The sequence below is a fragment of the Leptonychotes weddellii genome, chromosome 6 (genome assembly GCF_054177405.1).
Source record: "Leptonychotes weddellii isolate Sample4059 chromosome 6, ASM5417740v2, whole genome shotgun sequence".
Lineage (NCBI taxonomy): Eukaryota > Metazoa > Chordata > Mammalia > Carnivora > Phocidae > Leptonychotes > Leptonychotes weddellii.
In genome coordinates, this window is record NC_138374.1 from 52,442,650 (window position 1) to 52,469,610 (window position 26,961).

The following is a 26,961-nucleotide window of genomic DNA, read 5'->3' on the forward strand; positions in this document are numbered from 1 at the left end:
GAGCCACCCAGGCGCCCTTATTTTTATTTTTTTATTATGTCCTTTTAAACAGCAGATAAGTATTCCACAGGATAGATATATTGTAATTTACTCAAAATAAATTGTGACGTCAGGTTTTTGGGGTTTTTTTTTTTTTTTGGTACTCCTATCTTACTATTATTATTTTTTAAATTCCAGTGTAGTTAACATACAGTGTTATGTTAGTTTCGGGTGTACAATGTGTGATGTCAATTTTGATGCCCTCACATGGTGAAGTATATTCTCATACTGTGACTGAGGAATGAAGGCAGGGTGGTGGGGGGAGAGCAGTGAGAGGAGGATCATTGTTCTGAGAAGCTGTTGTTGGAGAATAAGAATTATGAAATTTTACTAAAAGCTGCATTTACCATTTCTTAATGCCGTTTAAGAGATTATTGGCTATAATGAGTAGCACCGTAAAGTTGGAGTTTGATATACCAAAGTGCAGTCGTATGATTATTTATAACTTTATTTTACTGCAGCGTAAATATCTGTAGCATCAACATTTAAGAAATATTATTCATGTGAGCTTTACCAAGACCGGAGTGGCTTCTCACATACCTTTTCAGAATATTTATTAATTTCCTTAAGCAATGGTTGATATTTACTTTGGAGGTTGCCTTTTGATGCCTCTTCTGTGATGAACATCTGTCAAATAGTGCCCATCCTGTTCTGACTCTTCACTGCAACCAGTAAAATATGGAGCACAGCCTCTGAAAACTGGTGTGTGAGACAATCTCACTTTTCCTTTCCTTCCACTTAAATATGCAATAAATATGGCCTCTGATAAATGCCATTCTAGAATAAAATAGTTTGTGTAACATTCTGGAATTAAAAAAAAAAGATCCTATGTAGCAGATGTGTGCTGCCATAGTCCCTGGACATCTACCTTCCCATTGCCAACTCTATGGTTTCTACCAAAGGGCTTTCTCTGGCAATTGAGCCGGCTAGGCAGTAAGTGCCAGGGAATAAACACCTTTGGATGTAGCCATCAGATACTGATGAATGTGAGTGGGAGGCTCCTTTACTTCTCAAACTGGATTAACTCTGAGGGGTCTTTATATTGTCTTCCAGGGGTCTCCAATGCAATCAAGCCCCAGTTGCCCAGGGTAGCAACTTGCCTGATAATGTACCTTTTATAAACTTGGTTCCTTTCCCTACTTTCTTACCAGGACCTCTTTTTTTTTTTTTTTTTTTAAGATTTCATTTATTTGACACAGAGAGAGAGAGAGTACAAGCAGGGGGAGCGGCAGGCAGAGGGAGAAGCAGGCTCCCGGCTGAGCAAGGAGCCTGATGCGGGACTTGATCCCGGGATTCTGGGATCATGACCTGAGCTGAAGGCAGATGCTTAACCAACTGAGCCACTCAGGAGTCCCTCACCAGGACCTCCTTGAATCACCTTTCAAATTAAGCCACTTTATTGAGCCTGGCTCAGTCAGGAGAGCATGCAACTCTTTTTTTTTTTTTTTTTTAAAGATTTTATTTATTTTTTTGAGAGAGAGCGAGAGTGCGAACATGAGCAGGGGGGAGGGGCAGAGGGAGAGGGAGAAGCAGGCTCCGCGCTGAGCAGGGAGCCTGATGTGGGACTTGATCCCAGGACCCCAGGATCATGACCTGAGCCAAAGGCAGACACTTAACCAACTGAGCCATCCAGGTGCCCAAGCATGCAACTCTTAATCTTGGGGTCGTGAGTTCAAACCCCATGTTAGGTGTGGAGCCTATTCAAAAACAAACAACAAATTAGCCTCTTCCATTCGAATTCTTGTTTGGGGGTCTATTTCTATTGGAACCCAAGCTAGAAAACACCTTTTTTCAAACTACGAAATAACAAGTATATTTACAGTAAAAATGTGAGAAATGTGGTCAAACAAAAGGTAGAAAATACAATTTGTAATCTCAGCACCTAGAGACATATCTATTCTTGATCTTTTGGTATATTTTTATATTATGTTAGTATACCGAAAACTAAGAGGATCATACTGTACATATTGTGTATGTGTGTGTGTATTTCAATCACAGGTTGTCAGAAATTTCCTTTTATTTTTTCCCAAAAAGGAAATACTTAAATTTGTTTTCTCTGATAATTCTTTTTTTTTTAAATTAACATAATGTATTATGTTGTTTCAGAGATACAGGGCTGTGATTCATCAGTCTTACACAATTCACAACGCTCACCACAGCATATACCCTCCCCAATGTCCATCACCCAGCCACCCCATCCCTCCCACCCCCCACCACTCCAGCAACCCTCAGTTTCCTGAGATTAAGAGTTCTCTGATAATTCTAAAGACAGTACAAACAGATCATTTTCTTAAAAAACCACTGTCAACTGTTCTGTGCATATTTTTCTGATCAGATATTTAGATAATATTTTAAAATATCAATGGAAGCATATTTTATACATTATTCTGTAACCTTTGTTTTTATTAAGATTTCATTTATTTATTTGTCAGAGAGAGAGAGAGAGAGCGCACAAGCAAGGGAAGTAGGAGAGGGAGAAGCAGACTCCCTGCTGAGCAGGGAGCCAGGTGTGGGACTCGATCTCAGGACCCTGGGATCATGACCTGAGCCGAAGGCAGACACTTAACTGATTGAGCCACCCAAGCATCCCTATAAACTGTTTTCTAACTGTCTGTCAGTTAGTGATATGTTATGAGAATTTTTCTATGACCATAAATATTAAAAAATTGTTAATGACTATATCAAAGATTTTAACCAACTTTCTATTGCTGGAGATTTAGATTGTTTCTTGATTTTTAAAAAGCTTTATAAATGGTGTCATGATAAATATCCTTATGGTTAAACCCTTGAGCACATCTGTGATTATTTCCTTAGGATAAATTTCTAGAAGTAGAATTATTGGGTTAAAAGTTCACACATTTTAATGAGTTTGATAAATTTTGCCAAATTGCCTGCCAATTTACCCTCCCTCTAGTAGAGAAGGAAAATGACCTTTTCTTTAATTTTTAACAAAGTTGTTTAGAGTTAAAGAAATCTTACTATTGTGGGATAAATTATTTGTATTTCCAGAGATCCTTTACCATTGACCTTTTACTTTTGGCAGCTGTTGGAAAGTTGTTTCCAATTTCTTTGCAAGTGAATTGCCCAAATTCCCACCACTGGAGACATCTATAAATATCCTTTTATTATTAATCACTTAAGCACATGAGGTTCTTTGATCCATATAAACTAATTCTTGTTGATAAGAATTCGAAAGTTGGCTCTGCAAATCAAGAAGAGAAAGATCAATAATCCAAAAGAAAAATGGAGGGAAACTATATAAATAGTTTAGGAGAGAAAATACAGTGGCTTTTAAACATATAAAAAGATGTTAATCTCAATGTAATTAGTGAAATGATAACTTCTCTTAATGTATGCTTCTATGAATCAGTGAGACATAGGATCAACCATCCAGTTAAAAAAAAATGAACAAAGGAAATGAACAGAAAATACACAAATAGCCTTGGAACATATGAAAGGATGCTTAAACTCACTCATACCAAGAGAAAGGCAAATTAAAACTGCACTGTTTCCTAATCATCTGCCTGGCAAAGGTTACTAAGTTTTCTGTACTCATCCGCCTGGCAAAGGTTACTGTTTTTTAACACAGTGTTAATGATTTACTGTTACATTTTGTGACCACAGAGAAGTCCCTTCCTTTTTTTTTTTTTTTTTTGAATGGGGTCTCCCCGTATATAATATATAAACAAATGAATATTTAATATCAAATATTCACAGGGCTTTATAGAAAAATAAGCAGGGTGAGGGGTCAGGGAGGGATGGAGGTGGGGGCTGGGTACTATTTAGGTCAAGTGGCCAGGGAAAGAAGCTCCTTACAAATCCAGAATCTCAGGCTCCACCCCAGACACCCAGAATCAGAATCTGCCATATAACAAGATCTCCAGATAATGACTATGCATATGGAAGTTTGAGACACCCTAGTCTAACTAATTCCTACTCCTGGTCACTTTGAATGTGACTTCCTTCCAGAAGTCTTTTCTCATTCTACCTTTATTCTACCTAGTCCACACTGAATGCCTTTCTCTGGTCTCCCATTCTCCTATGTGTTTCCCTCCATATTTTTTTAAATTTATTTTTTGGCCACATTAATAGTTTTCTGGATTCCTCTTTGACCCCAATCAGGAGACATGCACTGCTGTCTCATGGTACTCAGCATAGAGGCTGGCAATATGTAATAGGTGCTCAATAAATGTTTCTTTACAAATGAATAAATGAATGGATGCACCAGGCCAAATCAAAGTGTGTGTGTGCAGAAAAAAGAATTCAAAAGTCTGCTTAAGATAATCAGTTTCTATAAGATATTGATAATCCATATTAAAGACTTACTCTTGCATTTTATTTATTGCAGTGAAATCTTATCAGCAAGCTATTTTGCCATGACACTGTGACTTTTCTTTTCTTACCTTTCTGATTTTAAAATATCTTCTGTGCTTTAAAGGTTTTTCATATGTGAACTCTTGGCACCTACGTTTCCGCTGGTCTGGGGATGCTCCCTCAGAACTCCTGAGGAAATTCAGAAACTATGAAATATGAAAAGTCCCTGCTCGATAGGAGAGACAGAAAGCAAGACCATCTCCTGTGCTGCCAACAAGTCCTTGTTTAAATCTTAAAAATGTTATGTTTCTCTGTCATGTTTGTGAATTGCTCAGTAGGGATTGATTCCTCTATCCTTAAACCCATTCTATCATAATGTGTTTTTTAAATGAGAAAAATTTCAGACTAGTTTCTTTTAATATTTGAATACATTAAAGCTCTTAGATCCAAAGTTAGCTTGTATGGTATGTATTTTCCTGTTAATGTTATTTATAGAACTCCATTTTAAAAAGCTATCTCTGTATTTAAATAATTCATTGATATACCATGATCTCTCTTAGTGCTGGTTGTACAAGAAATGTTTTCTGACTCTTGACTTAAAATGAAATGTGAAATTATGTGTCTAAATCCCATAGAGCAAAATAAATAACTTCCCCAAATTCACGATGAATTTGTAATTTAACTGTATTTTGAAAATAATTTGATTAGATATTTCTATTCTAATTTTAATAATAATTAATTTAAAATGTTATTATTTATTTGAGAAAACATGTTTTTACAAGACTTCTTTTGTTATATATAGCAAGTGATATATTTATAAACTATGTTCTCACAATGAGAATAAGCCTGTTAGGTTGGAATTATTGATGATCATGTGTAGTCTGTGATTATTTTTTAGTTTGCAAACAAGTGAATGAAAAATTAAGAAGAAAAGCAATTTTATTTTATTTATTTTTAAAGATTTTATTTATTTGAGAGAGAGAGAGAGCACGCACGCACAAGCAGGGGGAGGGGCAGAGGGAGAGGGAGAAGCAGGCTCCCTGAGACAGGGCTTGCTCCCAGGACTCTGGGATCACGACCTGAGCCAAAGGCAGACACTCAACCAACTGAGCCACCCAGGCGCCCCAAAGAAAAACAATTTTAGAGCAGGGGTTCCTTAGTCAATGGCAGAGTTTTCACTGGTGTATATAGCAAAATGAGAAAAAAATATAGGAAGTTTTTCATTTTTATTTTTTATTTTTATTTATTTTTAAAGATTTCATTTATTTATTTGAGAGAGAGAGAGATAGCAGGAGAGAGCACGAGCAGGAGGTGGGGAGAGGGAGAGGGAGAAGCAGACTCCCCACTGAGCAGGGAGCCTGATGCGGGACTTGATCCCAGGACCCTGAGATCATGACCCGAGCCAAAAGCAGATGCTTAACCAACTGAGCCACCCAGGTGCCCCGGTTGTTTATGTTTTTTTTTTTTTTTTTTCTTAAGCTACATTATTTAGAAATTATGTCCTTTGTGGTTTAAAATGTGTTTCCTTTTATGAAATAGTATCATAGTAGATTGTGTTTGCAAGGGCTGCTATAACAAAATACTACAGACTGGATGGTTTAAACAACATTTCTCACAGTTCTGGAGGCTGGAAGTCCAAGATCAAGGTATCTGCAGTTTTTTTTTTTTTTTTTTAAGATTTTATTGTGAGAGAGCATAAGCAGGGGGAGTGTCAGGCAGGGAGGGAGAAGGCGAAGCAGACTCCCTGCTCAGCAGAGAGCCTGATTTGGGACTCGATCCCAGGACCTGAGCTGAAGGCAGACGCTTAACCGACTGAGCCACCCAGGGGGTCCCTGCAGGTTTGTTCTTTTTTCTGAGGCCTCTCTTCTTGGCTTGCTGCCTTCTCAATATGTCCTCGCATGACCTTTCTGTGTGCACACATATCCCTGGTGTCTCTGCTTCCTCTGCCAGTCATATTGGTTTCGGGCCCCCCACTAACAGCTTCCTTTGAACACATTCACCTCTTTAAAGACCTTATCTCCAAATAAGCTTACATCCTTTTTTTTTTTAAAAGATTTTATTTATTTATTTGACAGAGAGAGAGCACAAGTAGGGGGAGTGGGAGAGGGAGAAGCAGACTCTCAACTGAGCAAGGAGCCCGATGCGCAACTCGATTCCAGGACCCTGGGATCACGACCTGAGCTGAAGGCAGATGCTTAACCAACTGAGCCACCCAAGTGCTTCCAAATAAGGTTACATTCTAAGGTGTGTCAAATCCAAAAATCAGGGCCAGCTGTTTAGAGAATTATTTCTATTAAAATTTTACCACTTCAGGTAAGGGGAGCTCTTGTTGCTGAACTTTGGGTGCAAATAAGTGCGGCCTGCTGGGAACAGGACTCCTATAACGCCAAATAATGTCTGGAAGGCTGTGGTCCAAGGCCATTTTTGCTGGCTATAAGCGGGGTCTCCGGAACCAGAGGGAGCACACAGCTCTTCTTAAAATCGAAGGTGTTTATGCTCGAGATGAAACGGAATTCTATCTGGGCAAGAGATGTGCTTCTGTGTACAAAGCAAAAAACAACACAGTGACTCCTGGTGGCAAATCAAACAAAACCAGAGTAATCTGGGGAAAAGTAACTCATGCTCATGGAAACAATGGCATGGTTCGTGCCAAATTCTGAAGCAACCTTCCTGCTAAAGCCATAGGCCACAGAATCTGTGTGATGCTGTACCCCTCAAGGATTTAAATTTAATGAAAAGTAAATAAAGGTGTAGATTTGTTCTCTTGTAAAAAAAAAAAAAAATTTACCACTTCAGTAAAATGTGATTTGGCATTGTTATCATATCTGCAAATTTTACTTCAAAAATAGAAACAAAGTAGTTTTTTAAGGCTTGTTTTTAATTTTATTGGAAAATAAAGTGTTTATTCAAAGAACATTCAAAGACTAAGAACTGGGGGTGCCTGGGTTGGCTCAGTTGTTTAAGCACCACTCGGGTTTTAGCTTAGGTCATGATCTCAGGGTTGTGAGATTGAGCCCTGCATTGGGTTTCGTGCTGGGGGGTGGAGATTGCTTATAATTCTCCCTCTCCCTCTGCCCTTCCCCACCGCTAAAAAAAAAAAAAAAAAAAAAGAGGAAGGACCTGTGTGGGAGTTGGTGTGAGGAGGAATAAATCTCAAGCTCAGCCAGACTGGACATGGGGCTCTTCTCCACAGAGTTGGAGTCTCAGGGGAGGCCTGGCTGGGGGACCGCTGGATCTGTTAGAAAGTCAGGAAGTGGTCAGAGAGCACCAGGCCACAATGCAGAACTGGGGTCAGGGGTGGAGGTCAGCCTCTGCAGCCTTAGCAGCTCACCAGATACATCCCTGGGGTGAAAAAATAGAGCATGTTAGGTTAATAAAATGAGCTTTAGGGCTACAATTGCCTGTCATAAGGCCTGTATGGCCCAGGTGGGCCCTCAAATAAATACTAGATCGAGTAAGGAATTTTTGAATCTAAGAATTAGGGTTTTAATTTTTTCCCCCTGTTTTCCACCAGACTGATTTACAGCACTGATGACATTTAGTGCTTGTCGAGGGGAAAACCACTCCACTGCTAGTCCACTTTGTTTTTATTACTGATGCATTTCCCAGTTGTTGACAAGATAGAGACCAGCTGTTGTTCATTTTCTCTCCCATGATGGCCTGAAACCTCCAAATAAGAAATGAGAAATAGCTTCACTTGAATGTGGGTTTATGATGGGTCACGCTTGATCCCACATAACTTAGTAGGAGACCTTTTATTCTTAAACACTTACATAGTTTCCTGAAATCAAAGTTTATAAAGGGAGGGAACTGTGCTTTGATAATATAGTTTTTCTCTTTGAATGAAAAGTAAGGGGAAAACTGGACAAGTCTTTTTCTTTTTTTTATTTTTTATTTATTATTATTATTATTTTTTAAGATTTTATTTATTCATTTGAGACACAGAGATACTGAGAGAGAGAAAGAGAAAGCATGAGCAGGGAGAGAGGCAGAGGGAGAGGGAGAAGCAGGCTCCTCGCTGAGCAGGGAGCCCGATGTGGGGCTCGATCCCAGGACCCCGGGATCATGACCTAAGCTGAAGGCAGACACTTAACCATCTGAGCCATCCAGGCGCCCCTGGATAAGTCTTTTTTCAATAATTTGTTTAATTCTCCAGTGTGTCCAGCACAACTATAGTCACATGTAAATATAACAGCACATTTTCAAAGCCATTTATTTTTGGATTATGGCTTAACTTCATGACATAGCAAACTGATTATGAAAAGATAATTTTACATAAAAGTTATAAGTTCTTAAGTTAGCTCTAAATGATGAAAATTTTTTCTCTCATGTTTGATATTGAATGATATTGAATGAATGAGATACATTTTTTAGAACATTATTATGTGATATTGTATTAGCATTTGTATAAGATATAAAAATGCTTAAGTCATGTTTATGCTCTTAAGTAGCTAATAATCTAGTGAAATAAGATAGGCACATGAATATCTTATAGTTTAACAGAGGTATATCAAATTAATTTAAAGTATGCAATGTGTTTAGAATATGCCTGGCACATAGTAAGCACTATGTGTTAGTTACTATTCCTACTGTTTTATTATGTATGTATGTTCTAGTGACTGAGCCAGCCAGGCACCCTGTTATCGTGTGTGAAATCTTGATAATCAATAACAGATGCATGGCTCGGTTCCCTGGACCACCCCTCAATCCCTGTCCCCTGATTCTCCATCTCAGAGGCATCATTTCTTGTATATCTTTTCTTGGACATCTTGTGCATTTATGCACATACATGTATTTCTCTCTCTCTTTTTTTTAAAGATTATATTTATTTGACAGAGAGAGAGCGAAAGAGGGAACACAAGCAGGGGGAGTAGGAGAGGGAGAAGCAGGCTTCCCGCTGAGCAGGGAGCCTGATGCGGGGCTCGATCCCAGGACCCTGGGATCATGACCTGAGCTGAAGGCAGACCCTTAACCAACTGAGCCACCCAGGTGCCCCTGTATTTCTCTTCTTTACATACATGGTAGCATACTATTTACAGTGCTGCCCACCTTCCATTTATTCAGTTGATATATCCTGGAGATTTTTCCATTTTAGTGCATTAGTGCTAACTTGTTCTCTTTTTTTTTTTAAGATTTTATTTATTTATTTGACAGAGAGAGAGAGACATACACAGCAAGAGAGGGAACACAAGCAGGGGGAGTGGGGGAGGGAGAAGCAGGCTTCCCGCTGAGCAGGGAGGCCAATGCAGGGCTCAATCCCAGGACCCCAGGACCATGACCTGAGCCAAAGGCAGAAGCTTAATGACTGAGCCACCCAGGCACCCGTAACTTGTTCTTTTTATGTGCTTTATAACATTCCATGGTGTGGATGAACCACACAGTTTATTTAACTTGTCCTCTACTCTATTGATGCCTTTCAAAGTTTTTTACATTTTTTTTCAATCACAAATAACACTGTAATGAATAGCTTTGTACATAGTATTTCTTGCTTGTAAAGTATACTTGTAGGGTAAAAAGCAAGCACCGGATGGATCAAAGAGTACGTATGTACCTTTAGATTTTGATTACCACATTCTTAAACAAACAACTGATGCAATTTGGCAAGTTTCAAAGATCTTAGGGTCATTGGATTGGAAAACCCAGAAAATAGGGTTTTGGGATTGTTGCTTGCAGGTTTTTTTTTTTTTTTTTTGGTTTGTTTTTTGTTTGTTTGTTTTTTTAATCTAGGCCGCATTTGTTGAGTGGCTCAGCTTGAAGCACTGTGCTTATGGAACAATTTACCCATCACCTCCCCAGGCCCTTGATATCAGGGGGTGACCAAGATATAAAGCAATAATAAAACCAGAGTATACTTTTCTTCCAGTAACTTCTCTCGGAGCCAGGAAGAGAACTGAGTGTTTTTTCAGTGTTATGGCTTCCTGCCTTCTGGGTGTCCTGAGATGCTGCAATATAATTCTGAAATATTGTTGCTCCTTTAAGTAACAGAGCAACAGGCAACTCAACAGAGCAACTCTGGAAAACCTAGACAGAATTCACAATTTCCTGTGACCGCGAATAGTTTCCAGTCCGGAATGGATAGATCCACGCCTGTCAAAAATATGGCCCTTGATGAGCAAATTAGAAATGCAAAAAAGACTTGTAGCTATTTCTTGTAAAGAGCGAGCTGGATAAGGGGAAGATAACATTGTTTTCCTGCTTATGAATTTTCATATCCTTTCTGTGCCCAGATCTGATGGTGGTTACAAGATCAATCACAGCAGCAAGTGCCGATGACTAATGCAGTTATTGAGAGGGGTCTTTAATTTCCTGGAGGCAAACACCATTACCCGCCACCTCCACAGCGAGGACGAGGAGATGCCAGGACCACTGGGGAGTCAGTGATGGAAGAAATTATAAAACTGATGCAATTACTGAGAAAATGATGAAATGTGTCACAATGAAAGGCTTCAGTTCCCTTCGATTTCCGGTTTTGTGATACACATCAGTGTGGCTGTGTCTTCAGCGTTATTACTTCTCAACTGTCTGTGTCATTTTACCCTCATTGAGGGAGAATATTTTGTAGCAGGCAGCTCATTCTCATCCTTTCTCCTCCCATCCGGGATCTTTCATTTCCTTGTTTTCACTTGGACAGTGTCTTGTATTAATTAGCTGCCCCACATGAATGTTTTCATAGTGGAATCTAGGTTAGGTTTATGGAGCACTAGATCTTTCTCTTGTTCTAACCTGTGGGATTTAGGGAAAATCACTTGAGCTCTCTGATCCAGTTTCTTCTGCCTGTGGCTGGAATCTCCCCTGTGTAGAACACAAGATCTCCGCCTGGGACCAGGTCCAGAGTTGGCCTGCTTCCAACCTTGCTGGGAGCCAGGACAGTGTGGGACTGAGGGGGAGTGTGTGGTTTAGAAGTCGAGGACTAGTGAGGACAGGGAAGGCAGAGAAAGAGGATGTGTCTTCTCCATCCTTCTAATAACTTGTTCTTCCTTGCTATTTTTTTTTTTTTTTAGATTTTATTTATTTATTTGAGAAAGAATGAGCAGTGGGGAGGGGCGGGGAGGGGAGAGAGAGAGAATCTGACTTCCTGCTGAGCAGGGATCACCTGGGCAGATGAGGACAAGAGATTCCGTAGGGGTGGGGAATGTGTAAGGGGAGAGGGATGTGTCTCCACCAGTAGCAGCTAGCTAAAAATGTTGTTTTAGAAATTCCACCAGTGCTTAAACAATAAAAATGTGGCACTGAAAAATTTAGAAATGGGGACATCTGGGTGCTTCAGTCTGTTGGGCGTCCGCCTTCGCTCAGGTCATGATCCCAGGGGGTCCTGGGATGGAGTCCCACATCAGGTTCCTTGCTCAGCGGGGAGCCTGCTTCTCCCTCTGCCTGCCACTCCCCCTGTTTGTGCTCACATTCTTCATCTCTGACACATTAATAAATACAATCTTTAAAAAAAGAGAAAAATTTAGAAATAAAAGCTTAAAAATTTAGGGAAAAAAGCCGATGTGAAGGTTATTCACCAGATAATACTTAAAGAGAAGTGATTGGCTATGTAGCCTGAGGCAAGTCCTTTTATTTCTTCGAGCCCATTTCCTCTCTTGTAAAATGAGGAGACATAAACCTCATTGTACCGGGAAATGAAACGAACCCAGGAAAATTGTGAACCCAAACCAGACTGTTCTGGTTTTAATTCTCTTTTGGTCTAAAGTCAAGGAATCAGGGAGTCTATGCATCAAGGCAAGGACACTACACTGGCAGACATCCATAGTGATTTCAACCTTGGTGAAAATATGTGTTTAAGAGGTGGCTCTGCAGAGAGCACTTGACCATCAGTATAACATTGGGCAAGTTTACTCATGTCCCTGTGCCTCAGTTTCCTCATCAGTAAAATGGGTTAGTAAATACCTCGATGTAGGGCACAAATATTAACTATTTAAAAATATTAACTATTAATAGTAGCCATTGGGAAAGAAAATCAGAGAGTGACTAAAAATTTTTTTCCAACACTTTCCCAAACTCTAGGATGGTGCTCCAGCATCACTCAGGAACTTGATACAAATGCAAATTATTGGACACCACCTTAGATCTACTGAATCAGAATCTATGAGGGATAAGGCCCAGGACTCTGTTTGGAATCTCTCTGGAATCTCCATGGGTTCGTTATGGATGCTGAAGTTTGAGCAATACTATTTTAGAATTTTGCTCTCCAGAGTGTGGTCTAAAGCCCAGAATCATCAGCACCACCTGGGAACCTACTAGGCATGCAGAATCTGGTGCCCTATTCTGGATACGCTAAGTTGTAATCTATGTTTTAACAAGATCCCCAGGTATTTCTATGCATTTTAAATCTTGAGAAGCACTGCCCTAGAACTGCATCTCCAATACAGTAGCCACTAGCCTTATGTGGCTATTACAATTAAAATTAAATTAGTTAAAATGAAATAATTTTAGAGATGCAGTTCATCAGTCACACTAGCCATATTTCACATGCTCAAGTACCACATGTGACTAGTGGTTACTGTATTGGACAGTAGAGATTACAGAACATTTCTATCATCTTAGAGAGTTCTATTGGACAGTGCAGCTCTAGAATAATTATTACAATTTTTTTTTTTTTCTGTAGCCACAGAGCATCTACATGGAGAAAATTGCCTGGGATAAGGGTGACAAACTAATGTTTAAAAGAGCCACGCAGGCGAAGTAAATGGATGAAGTCTGTCAATTTTAAATGAACAAAGAGCACAGGTACCATGGTGAGTGGCCAGTGATACTCAACCTTTGTGCTGGGGCTATGGTTGGGAGTACTGGGTTGGGAAAGCATATTCAGATACAGCCAGTGGTTACCATGGAAGAGGTTAGGCCCCGGCCACACTAGACAGTTTTATTTTTGTTTAAAATCTGGATTTTTATGTAAATCTTAAATTTTGATTACTAAACAAACACCTGATTCAGCATTACTGAACACCAGATTTGACTTGGTGTTGTGGCCTGAAAATCAAGCTGTGTGGTTCTGCCTTGCCAAGATCCATTGTTTGCCTTATGTATATCCTCCTTTATTGTCTCTATTTCTTATTTCTTCTCTTCTTTTGATTTCATCTTTGCTTTCTCTTTCCTTTTGTTCTTTTCTTTCTCATCCTCTAATTTTTCTTTCATTTAGTAAGAATTTGTTGAATGCTCTGTGCTGGGGACTGAGGATACAAAGATGAACCAACATTGCCTCTCTGCCTCAGAGAGCCCACAGCTTAGTGGGAGACTCAGACATGAGTTGAGGTAATGATAGGATAATTTTTGGGGTGCCCCAGGAGAGGTGTGTCCAAAGCCCTATGGAGTGGTAAATAAAGAGTAAATCAACTTTGAGTGGGGGAGAGGTCAGAGAGGTCTTCACACATGTGTGGATATTTGAGCTGGGTTTTGAAGGATGTACAGGAGTTCTCCACACTGAGGAGCTGGGATAGGAGTGGGAGAGAGTATTTTTAGTGGGAGGAACAGCTTGGAGACTTGACAGTGCTTGGTGTGTTTGGAAAGAGAAAACTTCTGGATAGCTGATGTATAAGGTATAAAATGTTATTTACCAGACTTCCTTGTTCTCATAGTCTGTCTGGTAGCCACTTCCCACCACAATTTGGGCCACTTCCCCGTACCCTCAGGCTCCTCTCATCAGGGTCTTGTGTCCCCTGGATCTAAATCTTCCTCTTGAATCTCCTCCCACCTCCTGCTGTCTTTTCATTCCCTCTTCCCCCCTGCCTAGATCTCCTTCCATCCACTTAAAATTCAGAGTTCCCTTTATATATTCAAAATCACCCAGTGCTCAACCAACCAGAGGGAGAATAAAGATGCTGAGATTGTTAACCCACCTCCTAGGAAGGTAGTTTAAATGTCAAAGACTCTGAGAATGTTATTTGGATCCTGATTCAAATTTAGTGTTAAAAAAAACTGAGACAATTTGTGAAATGATTGGAAATTTGAACACTAACTGGATATTAATAATTGATATTTTTAGGTATGATAATGATATTGTGGTTGGGTTAACATAAGTCCTTATTCTTAGAGGTGCCTCAGGTATTTATGGATGAAATGATAAGAAGTCTGAGATTTGCTTGAAAATAATATAGGAGGGGAAGGAGTGGATGAGGTTCAGATGAGACAATATTGGCTCTGTATTTATAATTGTTGAACCCAGGTAATAGGTACATAGGGTTCATTACACTAGACTCTCTATTTCTGCATATGCTTGCATATGTATTATGTTTGAAATACTCCATGTTATTGGTTGAATTGAGTCCTTCAAAAAGATGTGTTAAAGTCCTAACTCCTAGAACCTCTGAATGTGACCTTATTTGGAAAATAGGGACTTTACACATGAAATCAAGCTAAAATGAGGTCATTAGGGTTGGTCCTCATCCAATACGACTGGTGTATCTTTATAAGAAGGGGGAAACTTATATGGCCAACTAATATTGGACAAGGAAGCCATGAATACTCAGTGGGGAAGAAATTATTTCTTAATAAATGGTGTTGGGAAAACTGGATGACTGCATGCAGAAGAATGAAATGGTATCTCTGTCTTACATCACTCACAAAAATGAACTCGAAATAAATTAAAGATTTAAACATAAGACCTTCAACTGTGAAACTCCTAAAAGAGAATATAGGAAAAAAACTCCTTAACATTGGTCTTGGCAATGATTTTTTTGGATAAGACACCAAACATAAGCAACAGAGCCAAAAATAATAACTGGGACTATATCAAACTAAAAAGCTTCTGCTCAGCAAAAGAATCAATAAAATGAAAACACAACCTACAGAATGAGAGAAAATACTTGCAAATCAATTCCTGATAGTGAGTTAATATCCAAAATATATAAAGAACTCATATGACTAAATAGCAAAAGCTCAAATAATCTTTTTTTAAATAAAGATTTTATTTATTTATTTGTCAGCGAGAGAGAGAGAGAACACAAGCAGGGGGAGCTGCAGACAGAGGGAGAAGTAGGCTCTCCGCTGAGCAAGGAGCCCAATGTGGGACTCGATCCCAGGACCCTGGCATCCCAGCTCAAACAATCCTATTAAAAATGGGCAGGGGAACTGAATAGACAATTTTTCAAATAACACATACAAATGGCCAACAGGTAACATGAAAAAGTGCGCAACATCACTAATCATTAGGGAAATGCAAATCAAAACCACAATGAGATATCACCTCACACCTGTTAGAAGGGCTATCATCAAAAAGACAATACAATAACAAGTGTTGGTGAGAGTGTGGATAAAAGGGAACTCTTGTGCATTGTTGGTGGGAACGTAAATTGGTACAGCCACTATGGAAAACAGTACAGGGCTTCCTCAAGAAATTAAAAATAAAACTACCGGGGTGCTTGGGTGGCTCAGTCGATTAAGTGTCTGACTCTTGATTTCGGCTCAGGTCATGATTTCAGGGTCGTGAGATTGAGCCCCAAGTTGGGGTCCACACTGGGCATAGAGCCTGGCTGGGATTCTCTGTCTGCACCCCCCACGCCCCACCCTACTTGCATGCACGCTCTCTCACTCTCAAAATATAAATAAAATAAAATAAAATTAAATAAATAACATAAAACTAACATATGACCCAGCAATCCTACGACTTCTGGGTATATATCCAAAGGAAATGGAAACAGGATCTCAAAGAGATATCTGCACTCCTATGTTTATTGCAACATTATTCACAACAGCCAAGATATGGAAACAACCTGTCTGTCAATAGATGAGTGGATAAAGAGGTTATCTCACACACACACACACACACACACACACACACACACACACAGGGGAATATCATTCAGCCATAAAAATGAAGGAAATCCAGCCATTTACAATAACATGGAAGAAACTTGAGGGTATTATGCTAAGTGAAATAAGTCAGACAAAGAAAGACAAATACTGTATGATATAATTCATATGTGGAATCCAAAAAAGCTGAACTCATAGAAACAGAGTAGAGTAGCATTTACCAGGGGCTGGGGGTGGGGGTGGGGGAAATGGGATGTTGGTCACAAGGTACAAACTTCCAGTTATAAGACAAATAAGTTTGGGGGAATCTAATATATAGCTGGTTATTATAGTTAATAATACTGTATTGTATACTTGACAGTTGTTCAGAGAGTAGATCTTCAAGGTTCTCACCACAAAAAAGAAATGGCAATTATTGGGATGGAGGTGTTAGCTAACACCGTGGTGGTAATCATTTTGCAACCTATAGGTATATGAAATCAACACACTGTACACCTTAACTTTATGCAACGTTATATGTCAATTACATCTCCATAAAGACAGGGAGAAAGAGGGGGGTTTGGACAGAGACACACAGAGGGATGCCTTGTGACTGGCAGAGGCAGAGACTGGAGTAATACGGGTGCAAGCCAAGGAATGCCAAGGACTGATGGCCAACACCAGAAGCTAGGAAGAAGCAAGGAAGAATTCTCCTTTCTAGCCTTCAGACAGAGCATGACCCTGCCTACACACTGATTTCTAGCCTCCAGAACTGTGGGAGAATAAATTTTTGTTGGGACAAGTCACCCAGTTTGTGGTTTTTGTTGTGACAGTCCTAGGAAACTATAAAAAATTAAAATAATAAATATTACCTACTTCCCTCTCTTAAACTTTCTTTCCCCCCTCTGCTTCTTCTTCTATCACATCTTAACCTAAATACCTTCACTGTGTGTCCACCCTGGGCATAATGCTCTGTTACTTTGAATAAGGAGAATGACTCAGAACCAGAAGTCTGAATGTGAGGTTGAGGTAGAGGTAAGGAAGGAGGGGTTTCCAGAAAACTAGACAGAGGCATAAACTACCTCACAAATCTATGCAGCTTCATCAGGCCCCTTGCATGCCCCAAATAAGCCATGCTCCTCTAGGCGGTGATTAGTTCCTTCTGCAGGCCATGAGGCCTGTTTTTTGGTCTTGGCTATACCGTTTGCTAACTTGGAGATGTGGGGCAAGCTGTTAAATACAAAAGACTTATTTTCTTCTCAGTAAAGTGAGGGGGTTGGGTTACACCAGGAAACATTCCTTGTCTACCTAACCCTGGCTCCGGTGCTCCTTTCCCACCTGAACCAACCTGCTCCTACTTTAGCGGGCATTATCCTATTTGTCATTGGTTACCATCTACCACTGCCACAGGATTGTGAGCTCCTTGAGGCAGGGACTGTCTTGTTCACCACTGGATCCCTTTGCCGAATCCCTGGCTTCTCACATAGTAGAAGCACAACAGAAGTAGCCTGCCACAACAACACTGTATTTATGGTAGATCTGTACAAATGTGTGGTAGAGGGGCACCTGGGTGGCTTGGTCAGTTAAGCGTCTGCCTTTGGCTCAAGTCATGATCCCAGGGTCCTGGGATCGAGCCTCGCATCAGGTTCCCTGCTCAGCAGAGTAGTCTGCTTCTCCCACCCCTTCTCCCTCTGCCCCTGCTCCTGGGCACGCTCTCTCTTTCTCTCTCTCAAATAAATAAATAAAATCTTTAAAAAAAAAAGTGTGGTAGAATTTCTTTTTCAGAGAGCTACAGAAGAAGCCATTTGTCCGCATGTAACTGTTTTAACTCTTTTCTGGACTCTGCCTGGTCCCTCTCTTCCATATCCTATTTGGGGATCGGTGTCTGAAAGTCTCTCTTCCTTTCTCCCCTCCCAGAGGCTCCACCTCACTGTGTTTGACATTAGTTATACATTTCGTACAATGCCCAAAACTGTGCTGAGAATAACTAAAGTGCTTGCCCAGGGTAGATTTTTTTGAGTGTGTGAAAAGTTTGGTGCTTTTTAGTGATGAGAGTTAAGCCTTACAGTTGGTTTCAGAAAGGAAATTAGAAAGAGAGAGTACTACGGGTGTTTAACAAGGACTTGGAAGAAGGATTTTTCTTTGCTCAAGGGAAGACATCAGAACTTGGAGATATGCATGTACAGTTGAAACCCTGAAGAAAAATGAGCCAGAGAAAGCACTTCAAACACATGCAGGTTGGTTTCTGCAGTGCGTATGGAATGAGATCTTTCCTTAAGAATGATTCCATTTCAGGAACAAGGAGAATTTCACGATGCAAAATTACCATGTGAAAAACGTGTAATCTGTTATTTTAGCAGAGTGATACATTAAGACTGGCATTTTGGTGGACTAGTCTTACAAACTGCCTGGCTATTTCTTTAACAAGGTGGTTTTTAGGATTGTTTCTACTCTAAATTTCTATGCTTCTTTGAGTAGAATCTTTTCTATTCCACTTTCAAAATAATTCAAAGTATTTTCTACCCAGACTAAAAGTTGATGGAATGTATGACAATGAAATGTAAAGATTTTTCCTCCCAGCAATATATTTGCATGGCCCCTAAGAAATTTTTCTTCAAATCTACAAGGTTGAGTCACCATTCCTCAGATGGCCACAAGATGGCAGCTTTGGGCTAATAGTAGGAGAAAGAGCCACCCAAAAAGTGTTTGCTAGTTGCTGTGATGGTGCAAAAAGACTCCAGACCTGGTGGTTTCTTTGCCTCTCCATCTCCACAGTGTGCTTTCCAAGTTGTATGTAAGGCAGAGTCCTGGCTATCTCTGTTTGTCCCTCAGACCCACCCTCTGCGGTCCTCAGGGGCAGAGGCTGACCAGTTGCTTTTGGCCAATGGGGAGGCTCAGCCAGGGAGCAGAGGGAGGGAGAAGAATGAGGAGGTGGGGCTACCCCCTTGCAGGATCACCTTGCACCGCTTGTGTCCCCTAAAGGGAGGTTACTGCTCTTCTGGGGCAGCCCTCTTTCAGAACTTTTCTTCTGGGTTCTGGTGGCTATTCCCTCCCCTCGTAGGAGTGGTGACAGCTTTTCTGTCCCTTGTGGTTTCTTTGTACCCTCTCCATACCTTTGTAAATTGTTTATTAAACCCATATAGAAAAAAAACCCATATAGAATTGTCCTAAATTGAATGTGCTTTCTGCTTCCTGCTGAAATAATGACTGATACTATATTAACCATGCCTTTTTATTTTTTGCATTTCGATGTTTTGACCTATGAGACCTTAGTAAATTTGGAGAGACTGCCCCTCCCATGGCTAGCCAATTCCTAGAGACAGGGAACAACTCACCTGCTCTTGTGGCTCTTGCCTGCAAACACACCAATCCTGAGCCCACACCCCACTGCCTCCTTCCTCAAGCTCTTACACTCAAGGCCGCTATTCCCCTGCCCTAATCTGTCCTGGGGACTAATACCAGACAAAAAGGGACAGCCCCTGGGCTTCAGAGCCTGCAGAAATCATTCAAATCAGCAGCTAATCTTAAACCTACTTACCCTGACTCACCTGCTTCTTTCGGCAGAAACCAAAATAAGGACTTTAGCCTGGGTGGCTCAGTCGGTTAAGTGTCTGCCTTTGGTTTAGGTCATGATCTTAGGGTCCTGGGATCGAGTCCCACATCAGGCTCTCTGCTCAGCGGGGAGCCTGTTTCTCCCTCTGCCTGCAGCTCTTCCTGCTTGTGCTCATTCTCTCTCTCTCTCTGATAAATAAGTAAATAAAATCTTAAAAAAAAAAAAAGATTCTATCCCATAATTTCCCCCTTGCTTGCTTGCAGGACCTCTGGACAGACCCAGTGCCTCCCTGCATTGCCTCTGTAGTGTGGCATGCCCCCTCCTCTAGGGAACAGTGAGTAACAGACTTTCCTTTCAGTGTCAGTCTTCTCATCTGTTGGCCTCGCCATACCTGAATAATAATAAAACCTACATTTTACTTATTTATTTATTTAAAGATTTTATTTATTTATTTGACAGAGAGATAGCGAGAGCAGGAACACAAGCAGGGGGAGTGGGAGAGGGAGAAGCAGGCCTCCTGCAGAGCAGGGAGCCCGATATGGGGCTCGATCCCAGGACCCTGGGATCATGACCCGAGCTGAAGGCAGACGCTTAACGACTGAGCCACCCAGGCGCCCCTATTTATTTATTTTTTAAAGATTTTATTTATTTATTTGACAGAGAGAGACACAGTGAGAGAGGGAACACAAGCAGGGGAAGTGAGAGAGGGAGAAGCAGGCTTTCCGCGGAGCAGGGAGATCGATGCGGGGCTCGATCCCAGGACCCCAGGATCACGACCTGAACCGAAGGCAGACACTTAATGACTGAACCAGCCAGGCGCCCCATTTACTTATTTATTTTTAAAAGATTTCTTTTTTTTCTGTCTTTGTTTATTTTTAAAAGATTATTTATTTATTTATTTGACAGAGAGAGAGAGAGAGCAAGAGCAGGAACACAAGCAGGGGGAGTGGGAGAGGGAAGGGAGAAGCAGGCTTCCAGTGGAGCAGAGAGCCCGATGTGGGGCTCGATCCCAGGACCCTGGGATCATGACCTGAGCCAAAGGCAGACACTTAATGACTGTCTACCCAGGCACCCCTCTTTATGTATTTTTAAGTAGTCTCTACACCCAGCGTGGGGCTCAAACTCACAACCCTGAAATCAAGAGTCGCATGCTTCACCAACTGAGCCAGCCAGGCACCCCTAAAACCTACATTTTATTTTATTTTATTTTTTTATTTAAATTCAATTAGTCAAAATATAATATGTCATTAATTTCAGATGAGAGGTCAGTAATTCATCAGTTGCATATAACACCCAGGGCTCATCACATCACGTGCTCTCCTTAATGCTCATCACCCAATTACCCCATCCGTCCATGCACCTCCCCTCCAGCAACCCTGTTTGTTTCCTATAGCTAACAGTCTCTCATGGTTTGTCTCCCTTTCTGATTTCTTCCCATTCAGTTTTACCTCCCTTCCCCTTTGATCCTCTGTGCTGTTTCTTATATTCCACATATGAGTGAAACCACATGATAATTGTCTTTCTCTGATTGACTTATTTTTCTCAGCATTAATACCTTCCAGTTCCATCCATGTTGATGTAAATGGTAAGATTTCATCATTTTTGATGGCTAAATAATATTCCATTGTGTACATATACCACATCTTCTTTAGCGATTCATCTGTCGATGGACATCTGGGCTCTTTCCATAGTTTGGCTATTGTGGTCATTGCTGCTATAAACATTGGGGTGCACATGCCCCTTCAAAAGTGTTTTCAAATACGTGGAAAGCATAAGGGAAGTGTCATATACTTAACTCTAAGAAAGAATACTGTATGGAAAGCATCTTTCAACTAACATCTTCTTTCATGAAGATAGAAGCATTAAACATATATTTTAAGACAGATACAAGTGTTTTGATACTTTTATCATTTTTAGAAAGTGACATTGCAGAAGAGTCATAACTGGGAAATGTTACAGCTGTGTGGTGAGGTTTAGCTGGAAAGATGAAAATCTCTATTTTTCCAGTGGCCAAACATTTGCCCCAATGATAAATTCTCAAATGCTGTAGTAATAATAATAGATAATAAAACAGAGCCACTAAAAAATTGAAATATGAAGATATGGCCTAGTTAGCAGCAGGCTGGATGTTTTATAGAGACAGTCTTGAGAAAAATGGTGAGAGGGTTTTTGTTTTTGTTTTTAAATGAAGCTTAAAAAGCATTGGGGCGGGGGACCAAAGAATAATATGGAAAGACATACTACTTGAAGGTGGTATTGATATATTAATACATGTTAGAAAAGAGGGCTCAAGGGGTGCCTGGGTGGCTCAGTTGGTTAAGCGGCTGCCTTCGGCTCAGGTCATGATCCTGGGGTCCTGGGACCCTGGGGTCCTGGGTCCGGCTCCCTGCTCAGTGGAGAGCCTGCTTCTCCCTCTCCCTCTGCCTGCCACTGTGCCTACTTGTGCTCTCTCTCTGTCAGAGAAATAAATAAAATCTTAAAAAAAAAAAAAGAAAAGAGTGGCTCAGGAAGCATCAGTCTGCCTGAGCAGTGGTCATTTTTCAGATGACCGGATGAATGTAAACAAAAATCAAATAGTCACAAGTAGATCTGAACAATATATTGGCTTATTTCCATGGCAAAAAGAACAAGAAAAGCAATAGATAAGAGTGTCTGTGAGCCTCTTTGCCTGCATTTTAGAAATAAATTCATTTCTAATGGGAATCCACCCTCAAGTCAGTCTTGCAAAGGAGTTGGGACTGTGCTGGATTAATGTAGGTACTGAAAAAATTCAAGTCCTACATCTCACCCCGGAAAGATTCTGCGAGAAGAAGTAGTAACTGACAGTTGGTCCCATGGACCTCCCATCACTCCCTTTCCTTATAAACAACCTTTGTCATTCTGCAGGGAAGTTTCCAGACCTGCATTCTTTGTAATCCAGTCTTTGCTGTCCTTTTCATAGCCAGAGGCAGTTAGCACTACACCCCAAGACCATTCGAGTTAGTAGGGGCTGTGGTCACAGGAATTATTATGGAAGCATCTTGAATTGTTAATAAAAATTCATGAAGTCCAGTAGTTTCTGGTAGAATATGGAATTAAGGACAGAGAGAGGAAAGAGCAGGAGGAAGGGGAGACCATTTCCAAGAACTAACTCATTTGAGATGAGAAAAGGTAAATGGTGCTTTCACTCTTAGCCCTTGCTTTTCCCTGGAAATGGAATAGATTAGCAGAGGGGAGAGCTTCCTTTTTCTTTCTAGGGCATTTGTTTATACTATACTTTTATTTTATTTTATTTTTATTTTTTTATTTTTTTTAAGATTTTATTTATTTGATAGAGAGAGACACAGTGAGAGAAGGAACACAAGCAGGGGGAGTGGGAGAGGGAGAAGCAGGCTTCCCGCTGAGCAGGGAGCCCGATGCAGGGCTCGATCCCAGGACTCCGGGATCATGACCTGAGCCGAAGGCAGACGCTTAACGACTGAGCCACCCAGGCGCCCCTACTTTTATTTTATTTATTATCCTTTTCAGTTTTATTGAGGTTAGACTATGTTTTTAGAACTGTTCAACCGCTGTGATTTCTTGTGCCCAATTCCTGGTATCTGCACAAAGGGCTGACTCCTTTCTCTTCATTCTGCATGACAGTAGATGACTGGGACTGAGATCCCTGCTTTCAAAAATGTCATGGATACAAGATTTTCTTTGAAGCATTTTTTTTTTGTAAAATCAGATGATTGGAAATAATTTTAATCATCATAACTAGGGATTTGGTTAAATAAGTTACGGTCCTTTTATTCTGAGGCAGTGAGGGCATTTCAGTTAGCAGAAGGCCATTTTTAATGAGAAAGCTTTTTCTACAGAAAGATGTTCAGGATATATTTTGAAATAACAAAAGAAGGTTCAGGACACTTTGTATAGTGTGCTAACATTTGTATAAAAGCTATGTGTATTCTTGCATGTGCATAAAGAAAGATGAGAAACTGGACATTGGTGGTCCAGGAAGGGGACGCTGGTGGCAGGAGGACAGGGGGAGGAGGGAGCCGTTATGATTTCAAACCAGGAGACTATCTTATCTGTTCAATAAGCACATTAATATGATTTAATTAAACATTGGGATGAACTGGAGTTGGAAGAAGGAATGTAACCCAGGCTTGGAAATTATATTTGTAAAACCAATAATGAACTATAAAAGACATTAAAAAAAAAAAAAAGCCCAGCTAGGAGCGAATGTCGGAGTAATGACATACCTTGAGAGAAGGGCCTCATAAAGTCTCAAACGCATCCTCGGCCAGTGCCAGCTCCGGGCAGCTTTGTGCATCAATTCCCAGGGAACTCGCTCAGCTCAGAGAGGCAATTCAGCATAGAAAATTCCACTCCAGGGGCGCCTGGGTGGCTCAGTCGTTAAGCGTCTGCCTTCGGCTCAGGTCATGATCCCGGGGTCCTGGGATTGAGCCCCGCATCGGGCTCCTTGCTCTGCGGGAAGCCTGCTTCTCCCTCTCCCTCTGCTGTTCCCCCTGCTTGTGTTCCCTCTCTCTCTCTGTGTCAAATAAATAAATAAAATCTTTAAAAAAAAAAAAGAAAGAAAATTCCACTCCAGTAACATGAATTAAACAGCCTCTTTTATTCCTGTCCAGGGGCTTCTTCACGATGATCCCAGACACCTTTAGGAAGGACCTACTCTGGGTAAAGAGGAAGGGAAGTAACAGCATGAGATCTCATGAGATCTCATCCTCCATTCCTCAGCAGTCAACTAGCTGTGGCCTGTTTTGAGGGTTAAATGAGATAATGTACGTAAAGCACTTATCACAGTGCCTGGCCTATGCTTGGAACTCAGAAAATGGTAGTTATTCCTGCACCATGAAGTAGAAGTAATAATTATTACCACTTAGTAGATAAGGAAACTAGGGCTCAGAGAGGTTAAGTCGCTTGCCGAAGTAACACAGCAAGAAAGGGAAGGAGCCTGGATTTGAAGTCTGGTGGCTCTGGTGCTCATTTCAGCAGCACATATGCTGAAATTGGAACGATACAGAGAAGATTAGCATGGCCCCTGCGCAAGGATGACATGCAAATTCATGAAGCCTGGTGGCTCTGACTTCAAACCCCCCTTCTTCCCACCCCTTCAAGGTGCTTCACAAATAAACCTGCCAATGTGTATTCTAATCACATCCCAAGGTGCAGGGTTTTGTTTGCAACAGCAAATACAGATAGAGCATTTCTTTTTTTAGAGCAGTAGCCTATGTTGCAAACTATAGAAAGAGGATCTGCACCCTATCAGCCTCATTGGCGAGTAGAACAGAAAAGCACAATGTACAGGAGAAGATTCTGGAAGGTTCTGGGCTCTTTTGATGTATTGAGATAAAATGATCTTAGAAAACATTCACTCCCAGTTTTGCTTCATGCCTATACTATTGATGTCTTTTCTTGGTATCTTCATGTTAATGGAAATCTTAAGAATTTATAGATATGTTAACTAGCCTCTTAACAGTGTCCCAGTTAATCATATCTTAACAGTTATAACTTGGAAAGAACTTTTTATTATACTGGGGTGAGTCCTCTGGCCTCTGGGCCAAATCCAGCCTGCTGCCTGCCCTTGAAAATAAAGTTTTATTGGAACATGACCGCACCCATTTGTTTATGGCTTTTTTCATGCTACAAAGGCAGAGTTGAATAGTTACAGTAGAAACTACATGGCCTACAAAGCTTAAAATATTTACTAGCTGACCTTTTATAGAAAGTTTGCTGATCTCTGCACCAGAGTCATGTACAAAAAGTAAGCGTGGCATTTCTGTGCTCCAACATCCTAACACATTATTTCAAAACACTAAGTCTCTCTCCACTGATGTATGTGTCTTTATTTTTTTCTTGAAGATTTTATTTATTTATTTGACAGAGAGAGACACAGCGAGAGAGGGAACACAAGCAAGGGGGAGTGGGAGAGGGAAAAGCAGGCTTCCTGCTGAGCAGGGAGCCCACTGCAGGGCTTGATCCCAGGACCCTGGGATCATGACCTGAGCCGAAGGCAGATGCTTAATGACTGAGCCACCCAGGCGCCCCTGATGTATGTGTCTTAACATCTGGAAGATAAGTACCATTTACATGGACACTGTATATACTCATCTCTTGGAATGACTTGTGTTGTCGGGGAAACTGTGTCTAAAGTTCCCTCACTGGACAAATACTCTGAGAATCTTGTCTTAGATGAATATGTTTGGGAGGGAAACATATTCCCTAAAAGTCTTTGGGCACAACTGTGGTGTGAAGGAACAAAGGACTCTGAGATCCCTTGGATGGGACCATGGGACTTATGAGCTAACCAGGCTGGGGCTGTGGCCTACCTCAGTACCTGAGTGAGCTTACCAACCCCTGACTCTTCTCTACCCCTGACCTCAAGCAGCAGAGACTATAAAGAGCATAAAGCCCATGGGCCATGTTCTCTGTCACTGGAGTCTTCTGAATGGCCTAGAGATGTCAAAGGAGACCTGGCCTTGCTCTCTCATACCTCCCAAGCAGCCCAGTTCCAGACAAAAGCAGTGAAGATAAATCTAAGTCTATCACATCCTGTCTTTAGGTCTCAGAGTCCAATCCCTGAGAGCATGTCCCCAGACGTGCTTTGGGGTAGATGATGAGTAGATGTCGGGGAGAGTGGGAAGGAAATGGAAATAACTCATATCCCATGACATCCAGTCTGTTAGCTTGGGTGAACTTGACTGATCAACTTCGTGTAGGTTGGGAAGGAAACTAGTTGTTAGAACAAGAGCTAAAGTCTCTAATTTTCCCATCAGTGCTTCAAATAGAACAAGTCATCTGAAAATTCCAGTATCAGAACTTCTGTCTCTCTAACTCTGCAGGGGCTAAGACTTAGCTATCTCTATTAGTCGTTTGCATTCTAGTGCGTAGAGAGGGCCTAAGATCAGGTGTTCTTGGGGACACAGCACACTGGAGAGCAAGCTCTCCAAAAGTGGCCCTGGGGGCCTTGTCAAAACCAGAGGGGACTTGGAATACAAGCTTTACACATGTCCTAGGCCAGCCCTATCTTTCAATCCCTTTTCCACCACCTCACTACACGACACTGCTTCCGTTAATGAAAACTCTGCGGATGAAACTCCTTTACAATGAACATGATGTGTTAAAACAAAATAACAGCTTCATAAATCACAGTAAACAGTACTGCTATATATCAGGTGTTTCTGCTGCAATATTCCTGCTGATCTATGCAGTCAGGGCACAAATCTGTTCAGGCACAGTTTTGATTCATCTCCCAAAGTTGAAGGGAAACAGAGTCTACCCACCATCATTAGAGACTCTATTTCCCACTGCTTCAGGTATTCTGAGACCTCTTGCTCTCTGAC

The 26,961-nt window shown here is 41.0% G+C and overlaps 1 protein-coding gene, 1 non-coding gene and 1 pseudogene across 3 annotated transcripts in view; all 3 read left to right on the plus strand.

The window, feature by feature from the left end:
- Positions 1-5,017, plus strand: part of DNAJC12 (DnaJ heat shock protein family (Hsp40) member C12) — a 32,578-nt gene extending 27,561 nt beyond the window's left edge. The window contains exon 5 of the mRNA XM_006728883.3: positions 4,478-5,017. Coding sequence (XP_006728946.1) covers positions 4,478-4,572 — 95 coding nt within the window. The 3' untranslated portion in view covers positions 4,573-5,017. The remainder of the gene's footprint in view (positions 1-4,477) is intronic.
- The window catches only part of LOC115938290 (large ribosomal subunit protein eL33 pseudogene), a 45,314-nt pseudogene extending 38,193 nt beyond the window's left edge, over positions 1-7,121 (plus strand). The window contains exon 2 of the transcript XR_014146074.1: positions 6,667-7,121. The product of XR_014146074.1 is annotated as a large ribosomal subunit protein eL33 pseudogene (transcript). The remainder of the gene's footprint in view (positions 1-6,666) is intronic.
- A 17,476-nt stretch (positions 7,122-24,597) lies between these two features.
- On the plus strand, positions 24,598-24,704 carry LOC115938396 (U6 spliceosomal RNA). The gene has a single exon (XR_004073523.1). It is a non-coding gene; the product is annotated as a U6 spliceosomal RNA (small nuclear RNA).
- The last annotated feature ends 2,257 nt before the right edge of the window (positions 24,705-26,961 follow it).